The 10,827-nt window shown below is 32.5% G+C and overlaps 1 protein-coding gene across 4 annotated transcripts; it reads left to right on the forward strand.

Moving 5' to 3' along the window:
* Positions 1-2,499: 2,499 nt before the first annotated feature.
* LOC107440277 (sn-1-specific diacylglycerol lipase ABHD11-like) lies at positions 2,500-10,464 on the forward strand. 4 transcript variants are annotated; one of them, XM_016053165.4, is made up of 6 exons: positions 2,500-2,787; positions 3,066-3,219; positions 4,414-4,587; positions 5,678-5,869; positions 8,864-9,057; positions 10,219-10,464. In XM_016053165.4, exons 1-6 carry the CDS (start codon positions 2,780-2,782, stop codon positions 10,349-10,351), a joined length of 855 nt encoding a protein of 284 aa, XP_015908651.1. In that variant the 5' UTR covers positions 2,500-2,779; the 3' UTR covers positions 10,352-10,464. The 4 variants fall into 4 exon arrangements, with proteins under 4 accessions (XP_015908651.1, XP_015908657.1, XP_015908665.1 ...); XM_016053157.4 differs by having other exon boundaries at positions 2,550-2,967; XM_016053171.4 differs by lacking the exon at positions 5,678-5,869 and having other exon boundaries at positions 2,540-2,967.
* Positions 10,465-10,827: the final 363 nt, after the last annotated feature.

A 10,827-nucleotide genomic window follows, 5' to 3' on the forward strand; every position in this document is an offset into this window, starting at 1 on the left:
CAGGAATCATAATATAATTTTATTAAAGTAAGGGCCAGAGCCCCAGAATGACAACCTTACATGCTGGTGGATAGGTAGAGAATAGCACATTTGACCTTGGAAAGAGGGTTTTTATATCTTTCTGGACAATATATTTAAATGTTAATGGGTCTCAGTAGCGTGGGACTGATCAATTTCCCAAGCTGCTAAAGCCACATCATCACATTTTTTGAGATAATTAGATCAATATTATTACTTTCTTGTGGGAAAAGTTTTTAAACGTTTGCGCGTTAGATAAATGCTCTATTTATGGATTATATTTAATATATAATTGTTTTAACATTACATATATATATATATGGAGCGTGATCATTGCAAAACAACTACGCTGAATCAACTGCGTGATCATTGCTAAATAGCTACGGAAACAGAGCTATCAAAATAGTAGACTGATTTAAATCTAACAAAACATTAATGTAAATTTATGACACTTTACTCTTTATTGTAATTCATTCGATATTCTGCTACTGTATTAATTACTTTTTCGTGTCCCGCAGTGGACTGATCATTAAGACACGGTTCCCAGCAGATCACCGAAGTCAAGTATCACTGGCTACGGTCAGTGTGCGGATGGGTGACCACTTGGATCAGTCTGTGTAGGGACCGAGGGTGTGCGGTTTTGGTCCTCGCTAAACTGTGCTACTGTAAAGTGCTCGACTTCGCTCAGGCTATCGGGCTATCGAAACGGGGGTGCCATGCCCTCCACAGAGGATCAAAATTGTGATGGCATGTCTTCGGATTATCCTCCGGGATGTTTTCCAAACCGTCGCCAATAGCCCATTGTGCAGCTCTAGTGCGACGTAAATTGACAACAACTGAGAATTATGTGTGAGAAAAAATAAAATGTAACTTGATTAACTATAAAATGTAATTAGATAAATTACAATAGATATAATTTAATAAATTACAATACACGATGGCACAGAGATGCATCCAAAGTTACTGGATTTGAACATGCTACCTCCACGCTTCAGACCATTTTGGAGGAAGGACAATACACTTTATCCATTGATGTTCTAGAGAAAAAGAAGTTGGCAAGAAAGTTAAAGTAATATAATTTTTTACATAAATTTATGCTTAACCATAAACTGAAATTGACATAAATTGCTTATAATACACTTATCTGCAATAGACAGTGCACAAAATAATAGCTTAAACCAAAATGTCGTTCTCAATTAGAATTTAGGGACCATCCAAGTTCCTATGATAAATCAATATCTCTGGGGGCACTGGATTGGAGATTGCTCGCGCTCTGGTTCAGGTTAAAATTATGATCTGTGGATGGATTGTGTGTGAATGTGTAAACAGTGTAAAACAGTATGTGAAGTGTGTGTTTTATCTCTTGATCTCTAGCGATCGCTTTTTCCGGACCGTCGGAAATAACACATCGTGCAACTCTAGTACGACATAAAGGAAAATACCGTACCGTACTGTAACGCCTTTTATGTTTTATTTATTTACTCAAATATTTGTAGGCGTTTGTGCTTGAATAGTTCATTAAACATTTTAATAATAATCAAATACAGCATAAAATACAATGGTAGGTATGTAGAATGCTTTTTTTCCGTGGCACTAGGGCTGCAAAATGGGCTATTGGTGACCATCTAGGAAACATTGCAGATTATGATCCGAAGGCAAGCCATTACAGTTTTGATCCTATGCTGTGGGGTTAGCTCCCTGACTTTGGTAGCCCGACGACCTGCACCTGTAGTAGAGGAGCACTTCACATTTGACCTGTTCAAAGAGCACCGATACCGTGCATCATAGGTCCCAACGCAGTCTAAGGAAAGTGATCACCAAACTGCTACTGACGGCAGCCAGTAATGCTTGACTTCGGTGTCCTACTGGGAATCATGTATTTACAATTAGTTCACAACGAGGCTATAAGACGCATAAGGGTATCACAAAGACAGAATGAAAGTAAAGTTCAGCGGTACTGCTGGAATCGAACCCTTTACCTTTATGCTTCAGAGCATTTGGAAGATGGGCAAAACTTTCCTACATACACCAGTAATATTGTATTCTGGAAAAGCTTAAAATTACTTGCCATATTTAAGGAGACCTAGAACGATTTAAAAAAGAATTACACAAAGAAAGGATAAACAACTACTGCTGGAATTGAATCCTTTACCTTCATGCTTCAGAACATTTGGAAGATGGGCAAAACTTTAGCACACATACCAGTAATATTGTATTCTGGAAAAGCATTAGGTTCCTTGCCATATTGAAGGAGACAGAAAGATTAAAAAAAGTACTACACAAAGAATGGATAAACAAATACTGCTGGAATTGAACCCTTCACCTTCATGTTTTAGAACATTTGGAAAATGGGCAAAACCTTCGAACATTCACCAGTAATATTGTATTCTGGAAAGGCCTAAAATTCTTTGTCACACTGAAGAAGACTTAGATTTAAAAAAGAACTACATAAAGAAAGGATAGCAAGGGGGATAAAAGCGAGTAGCAGAGATCCCCCCCACATCATCATCAACGGTCAACGGTCAAGAAAGGATAAACAAAAATGCTTCTCAGCTTCAGTTTGTTGCGGTAATCGAACCAGATATCTTCATGCCTCTGAGTGTTTGACGGAAGGATGGTGTATGCACTACATAAAGGTGTAACTGTCACTGAATATACGCCAATGCGTTTAGCCTTATGCTAGTATAAAAGATGGGTTAAAGTTGCGAAAATTGCGGTCAATGTTATCTTGTAGCTAAGAACGAAATCATCTCTTGGAAGAATGGCTAGGTATAAAAATGGTTGATTTTGCTTTTAATTTCTTATGTTGTATTTTAAATTGGGTATCGTTGAAATACAATTAAATTTGTACTAAAATTAATTGAAACTTGCCTCGATAATACTTAGAAATTTTAGGGAAATGTTTTTTACTTTTTGCTGTTTACCTTTTGCAGTGCTTCAGAATTTATCGTATGAAGAAAATTTTATCTGAAAATCCAATTATTTGACTTTTATAAATTTAATTAATAAATGTTTTATATTTAAGTTCAATTATTGTACTTTTCTAGATATCAACCAGTAAAGCTCGCCCATTGTGTGTTTGAAGCTATTGGTGGATGCGATAAGAGAAAGCCACCTGTGATTTTTATGCATTCCATGTTGTGCTCTAAGGAAGTGTGGGACCCTATACCTCAGCGAGTGGCAGAATTGACTAAGAGAAAGGTATATGTAAAACATTTATACCTTCAATTAGTAGAACGTCTAATTTAGGTAGTGCATTAGTAAATTTAGGTAGTTTTAACATCAAATTTGATTAATTCAAATTTAAGTCTCTAAGCTCATTCTCAAAATATTAACTGTTTTGGCTTAAACTCCAACTACTCGATATATTTGTATCAGTAATCAATTCTGTTTATAAACAACTTCTATATACTCTTCAAACATTCATGTAGACCTCTCAGATAAGCTATCTTACAAAAAATCTTAGCTTAATTTAGTTAATAACCTTAATATTCAAGCACTTTTAATTTGCTTAATATAAAACTAAATCTTTTATTTCTAAAATCTTGACTCTTAACTTAATAGTTCTTGCCCGTAATAACCTATTTCAATTCAGTTTTTACTCGAATAGAATTATTAAATTTAAGTTTGTTAATTTTTTCTGAAATAATTATTGAAGTTTCTGTCACATTAAATGTACAATAAATTAAGGGAAGGGTTTATCCACATTAATAAGAGTTTTAATGAAAACTACTTAAAAGCGGATTTGCCATCTGGAAGTCCAAGCTCAAATCCAGAATTTTTCTAGTTTGATTAGGTTTTAATTTTTTAATAAAATACTTTATTCAACATTCAAAAATCTAAATATCATAACTGCGATACCAAAAGTTTGACTTGTTTTAAAAGTTTACTTCGTCAATCCTATCAATAGCTTGTTTTAAAGCAACAAGTCCATTTTTACGAACGGGTGGAAGGTTTCTAATTCTATGCAATTGCACTTCTCATGTCTACATTCTTTTTAGTTATGTATTGAATATGAGTTTAACCGTAAGTCAGAATTTATTAATATTTCGACGTTTACCTTGATTACTCAACGTTTCATTAAGACACTGTTTAATGATTTCGTCCTCTCTGCCATTTTACTCTAGTAAACTCAAAATTAAAAACTTATTGAATTGGAAAATCCATCGGAATTGTCTAACAAAAGCGTACTGTTGCATTTCCCACTTATAATATTGCTTTAGCAGACTTTCTGATCTAAAGTACTACACTAGTGCGTCAAATCTTTATAGTAATAATTGTCTTTAGTACCTTCAGATTTGCATTAAAAGCAAACAATTCTACTTTATCATTAAGGATATTTTATTATAAGTAATAATTCCCACTCTTTAGTGTAATCAACATTATTTAATCCAGGTCTTTACTTACGACGCCAGAAACCATGGTGAAAGTGAGATTACAAAGGATTCTAGTTTCCATAACAATCTTCAGGACCTCTACACTTTCATGGATCGTATGGATATCAAAGATTCTGTTTTGGTCGGTCACAGTTTTGGAGGATCGACTGCCATCAGTGCTGCATTGCAGGAAGTAAGATATACGAATTATATGCAAAAGTTAAGGACATCTTTCTTATTTTTCCTCAACTAAGCATTTTGTTACATCAGACTACTAAATTGACCCGTGCTGAGGCATTCTCTTTTTGAGGGATGTTGCCCGTCTTCATAACTGAAAAGCTGGTAAACTTTCAACATATTCGTTTAAAACGTTAATGTGTTAGACATAACATTAATACGTATTTGTTACAACCTTACGTAGTTGAGCTATATCATGCTCGATTATGTGGAACAACTGAATTGGTCAATTAAGTTTTAATTTGCACTGTGTTACATATCAAGGATATCAAAATTTTATATTATATTATGGTCCAAGTGGCTTCAAGGTTTGTTAGCTAAATTAGAGATTTATACTTCACTATGTGTATTTCAGCATCTGGGAATTTTCAATGTATTTCATTTTAAAATATTGCTTAAAAGATGATTACAATTTATTCAAAACTTAATTATTTATTGCTACCGCAAGTGTATTGTAATTTAGGTACTGTTTGTTTATAAAAGTGAAAACTATGAGAAATTACGATACGCAGAGTGTAAGGGAATACCTTGTCTCATCTCACCCCAATTTTGAAGGAAGCAGATCATGCGTATTCAGACACGAAAATAAAAATATAAATGTCAGTTCTATTTAAGGAATAAATGTCTTAAGGCATTTTGAACGTTGTAGACTAAAAAATTTTTTCTTGAAAAAGTTTCATACGAAAGATACATCGAAAGGTCTAGACATGTCATTAAATTCATGTCTATTTTAATGTCTTGGAAAAATTGTTTAAGGAAATTAAAGAATTTCCTGGAATTAACTCTACAAAAAGTAAATACCGAGCAAAATATATTTTTCTGGCACTTTTGCTTAAACCTTTTTAAAATTTTTAGCTCTAGCTTTATTAGTTTTATCCCACTTTATCAATAAATTTAACTTTCAATCGAGCAAAAGTGTATTAAAAGTTTACTTTTAACTCTGCCAAGTTTTCTCAACCACTTTTTTCTTGTAATCTAACCAAAACCTGGTAAATGTTTAGGCATGATAGCGTAGTAAAATAAGGTTTTTATGAATTTACTTTTAGCCAAAGAAAGTTGAGAAAGCTTTTATTGTGGACATGTATGTGAAGAATATTCCTCGAGAATTGATTGACAGATCCCTCACAATAATGAACATTTGGACAGAGGTAATCAGAAATCTTCCCAAAGACATCCTCGAAGTCGATATCCGTAGAACAATGCTACAACTTCTAGTCGAAAAATTACCTGAAGAAATGGTAAATATTCCATTTTAACATCTAAAATTTGAGACTCGTTTTATCAACATCGTAAAATGTGTATAAATCTAGAAATTTAAATTCCTATAGGTCTAAATTTTACTACTTAAAGTAATGAATTATTCATAATAAATAATCCGCAATCTCAAACTTAATTTATAAAATGTAAGGAAGCCTGGATTAGTGAAGGAATAAGGTCAAAACATTTTTAATAATGGTTCTGTCCTTTAAGGTTAATACAGGGTTTTTTAAAATTGTAATCAAACCAAACTAAATGTTAACATTGTATTAAACAAATCGTTGTTAAACTAGTTTGTCATTACGAACGTTTAAAAAGTGCCGAATGAAAACTGTTTTTGGAAATATCTGTAAACTTAATTTATGAAACTTATAATATTAAACGTGAAACAATTTTTATAACTAAAATCATTTTAGTAGTTTATTTTGATGCTTGTTATTAAAATTGCTTGACTATATCAACTGCTGTATACATGAACTATTTACATTTTAATTCTGAAAACTTCAGTGGATTTTGCTTTAACTAAGTCAATGGTAAAGTAAATTTTTCTATTTTACTTTATATGCATTGCCTAAATACGGTCGCCATACTTCATAAAAATAAACTAAATTTTTAGTCTCGTGCAAAGGCACAATATCTCAAAACAAAGAAACCAAGCAGTTCAACATATCGAAAATGAGTCTTCAGGATTTATATCCGGTGTTTTAACAATTTCATTATGTGATTTTTAAAAATTGCCTTTGTTTTCAGTAAAATTTTAAAAGTTTAAAATTAAAGAAAATTAAAAGTATCTTCCAAAGCTAGTGCTCGTCAGTTTTGCAATAAATGTCGCGGATATTTTTTTATTTAAAATTTGATCTACATTCTCGAACATGTTAGCTTCCTAATATTATATAAAATGTTTCTGTCTGTAAAATACCACTAGTAAGTAGATTTAAGGACTATAGTAACCTTTTAAGAATTTTCACGTGCATCTTTCAATTTTAGAGAATTTTTACTTGGATTAAATGCTTTACGTCGCGTAATGTACATGCATTTCGTTCGCGTATTACTTTATCATTCTTATCTGAAATTCACGTATGCAGGCTTTATTATTGTAGTAAGGGGCTCCTTCACTGTTCCGTAACTTTCACCAGCAGTGCTGGTGAAAGAATTTCTTGAGCTCCAGTTTATACTAAAAGCGGTGCCCTTACCTCAGGTTTGGAAGAGTATTACTTTTAAAAAACCTACCTTAATCGTCTTGCTTTTATAATTATATGGCTGTAAAGAAATTATAATATTTCTCGCGGATAATTATAAAATCTATCCATACTAAATCTTGCTTTGGGGAACACTTGAAAAAGAAATTGCAATGAATGCTTTCAAGGGTAAAAAAGGGAACCGTATGTTTAAATATGAATGACGTATAGTGATCTAGAATAAATGCTTATTAAAAGTACTATTTTAATGAGAATAATCTTTTGCGATGTGTTTTTATATATAAACAACGCAGTCTCTAAAATTTTTGAGGCTTTGTTTTCGATAAACGTAACGTTCGTGTGTCATTGCGTTAGAAATTCTTTCAAAAATGAGAATTTCGTTTTATATTCCTGTTAAACAATTGTTAGGTTTATAAATATTTAAGTATTTATTCATTAGACTATTTTCTAAAATGTGTTAAAATGGTTCGCCCCTAAATAAATTCACTGCTATTTATTGCAGACTTTTAGTAATTCGCATATTCTCTGATCCATTGATTAGTATCCTTTTATTCTTTCTTTGCTCACTCGCTGTAACTAAAATTGCTCATTGTCAGTTCTTATGACTAAGCGATGAGCCTACTGGTGATAAGCTGTTAATGAAGTATAGCATCATAAAAATAGGTTTAAAATGACACTGCGTAAAACACTTAAGAATCGACAATCGTCATAGCAATATTGAATGGTTATTCCTATAAAATAACTTCTGGGTAAGATTAGTAATATTTGTCAGAGTAGAGAATATCTATTTAAAACTGTTTTCAGAAATAAATGAAACCTTCATATAACGCTAAATATAACAGTAATAAACATTTACGTAACTTGGATGAATAAATAAGTTATACAATCCTCTATTAGCAAATAATTTAAGTCTTTAGTTTTCAAGAAATGTTTAATTGTTTCAAATATAAGAACAGCCTATATAAAATATAGTGAAATTGTATATATGCTTCCTGTTAGCTTAAAATTTACTATGATCTTGGTAAATTTTATCTTGAAGACAGCCTTTTGATCCTGCATCGGAATAGCCCCAATTTATTAATAGCGGATATTTGAAGGAGAAACTTTACTTGTATTTGGTTTCAAAATGTAATTTAATTGTTTTCTACATGAAATAAGATTTGTATCGGTAAGTCACGCTTTAGTACGTTTTGCCCACAAGCTCAATTGAGACTAAATTTCAGCTCTTGCTCATTCTCAAAGGGCACTCCTTTCCCGGTCCTTTTGAGAATATTCTTTTGTTTGTTTTTTGTTTGGATTTCTTGAATCATAAATCTCTACAGAAAAGATCTTTCTTGGACAACACAGAACCTAGCATATTCAATTTCAAACGAGTAGTTTTTCTGCTATACATTCTTACCATCTTTAGTAAAATATTAACCATAAATAGTTAACCTAAGAATATATAGTTAATAGAAATATACTCTCTGGGTGTTCGGTCGACTTGCCCTCCCCTTTCACCAGCCCTGCTCGCCAGTTTGAAACTCATCAGCCTAATTTAAACAAGACTTTCTACAGCGAGTGTACTGTAATATAATGGAAATGTTTCCAGAATTTTGCTTCTGTTAGGTAGCAACGTTTGGAGCAATATAATCCACATTTAATGTATAAAGTTCTGTTCAGCTTTTCTTACCTGCTTCATATTTAATGCTAAATGTTTATTTCTTTGAAAGATTTAGAAATTTTAACGTCTGACATATCTATTTTGTAAATTCTTGGTAATTTTCTTTTCAATAGAAACTCCAATCTGAACACAGACCTTACCTGACGATCATGTACAAAAGAAAACCAGATGGAGGACATGATGTGCTTTTCAACGCCGAAGCTCTTGCTGATGCTCTCAAACAATACCAGGACTCTCCCATTGTCCACAGTGGACAATATGATGGTCCTGCTTACTTCCTTTATGGATCCCCATCACCATTCAATGTGTAAGTAACCGTTATTTTGATATCTACTTGACTAATTCGTATATCTAGTTAAGTTTAGGCAAAACTAACTTATACTGCTTCCTTACTCTGCCTAAGCACATTCAATACGATATAATTCAGCGGTCAAAAACATGTAAATAGAGTTTATCGATCCTAAATTTTATCTTTATCTTGGGTCAAGGTCTTGAATATCAAAAGCTATATAGAATTTAGCTTGTTAAATTTAATGTCATCACTGTATTTGGGGATTTTAGACTATACAAATTGTAAAATCTGTAACTAGACAAATCTCTTAAAGACTTAGAATTATTCTTGCAAGATTTTTTTAAATTGAACTTTTTTTTTAATGGCGGGCAATTGGTACTACTGTCCATTGGCCACATAAAGTGCCAGAACTGCCAACTCTCTTTTCGTTACCCAGTGGGCACCTGTTGCCAAGCCACGGCGGTGGAGCAGCGTCGCCTACGTCACACTACCACAACCCGTTTAAAGGGCGGGTCACATTCACACAAAGGAGAAAGGACATAGAACACAGAGAGAAAGAAATATACATGCCTTGCCCGGGATTCGAACCCATAATCTTTCTGATGCAAGGACACTTCCCTGCCCCTTACCCAGGCTGGTCGGCTTAAATTAAACTAAGACAGTGAATTGAGCAATGCGATTGGAAAAAAATTTGTATATCGGATGAATCCATTGTGTTTCTAAGGAAATTAGTCAGTACCACTGTTTAACTCAAATTTTAGTACTTTTGACAATAGTTTTGTTACATATTAGTGGTACTTAATAATCTAGCTGCATAAATTAGTTTGCTCCTAATTTTAGTTCTAATTAAACCATGAATATTGTCGTAGACGCACAATACATTTTTGAGCTTAAGTCGATTCAACAGATGAAACCACTGCAGCTTTTTCAAGCTTGTTTTACAAGGCGTTGACTAATTCGTAAGAAAATAACTCAGTTCAAACATGTGGCTTAAAAATAAGAAAGTTTGATAGTCAACTTCCCAGTTTCATGATTGCTTCGTTAGTCAAATATAAAACGTTCCTTAATTTTTAATTCTTTAACAGTAAATCTTAACCTTCCTAAAGTTTTAATTACTCTTTAATTTTAACTATTTCATATAGTACATTCATATTTTAAATTTTTTTTTTAATGTAGAAGTTCCGAGGAGGCAGACATCAAGAAACACTTTCCAAAGGCAGAGATGATTGAATTCAAAGGTTGTAAACATCATCTTTTTTTGGATTTTCCTGACAAATTCGTGGACACACTTGTTAAACGAATAGAATAAGGATGCAAGTGTGACTTTACTTAGTGACATATTTTAATATATCCAGAGCAAAGCTCTAAGTATTTTTAATCTAAATATACGAATTACAGTTAATAAAATTTTCTTGTTCCCTACTCTATAGTTTTATTTATAATATTCAAATTAGTTTTACAATTTCTTTTTAACTAGCCGAGGAAGCAACAAGACTTTGAAATACTTAACTAATTCGAACAAATACGTTGAAAAGACTAAAGTACCTGCAAGGTGGTAAGAGAGTCGGGGATTTGAGTTCTATTGAATTATTCATTTCACGAAACTTATTTTAATTTAGCATTTTTATTAGTTTAGCGTGCTCTAAACAAGTTTAAGCAAAGTAAACTAGTTTTAGTGCCCAGAAGTTTATCGAAATTTTCTATTGGGAAAGTCTGTAAAATTTAGTCCTGTGTTAGCTATATCAAAAAATCGGCACCTTATAAAATATGTGAGCATGCTTTAAA

The sequence above is a fragment of the Parasteatoda tepidariorum genome, chromosome 5 (genome assembly GCF_043381705.1).
Source record: "Parasteatoda tepidariorum isolate YZ-2023 chromosome 5, CAS_Ptep_4.0, whole genome shotgun sequence".
NCBI lineage: Eukaryota > Metazoa > Arthropoda > Arachnida > Araneae > Theridiidae > Parasteatoda > Parasteatoda tepidariorum.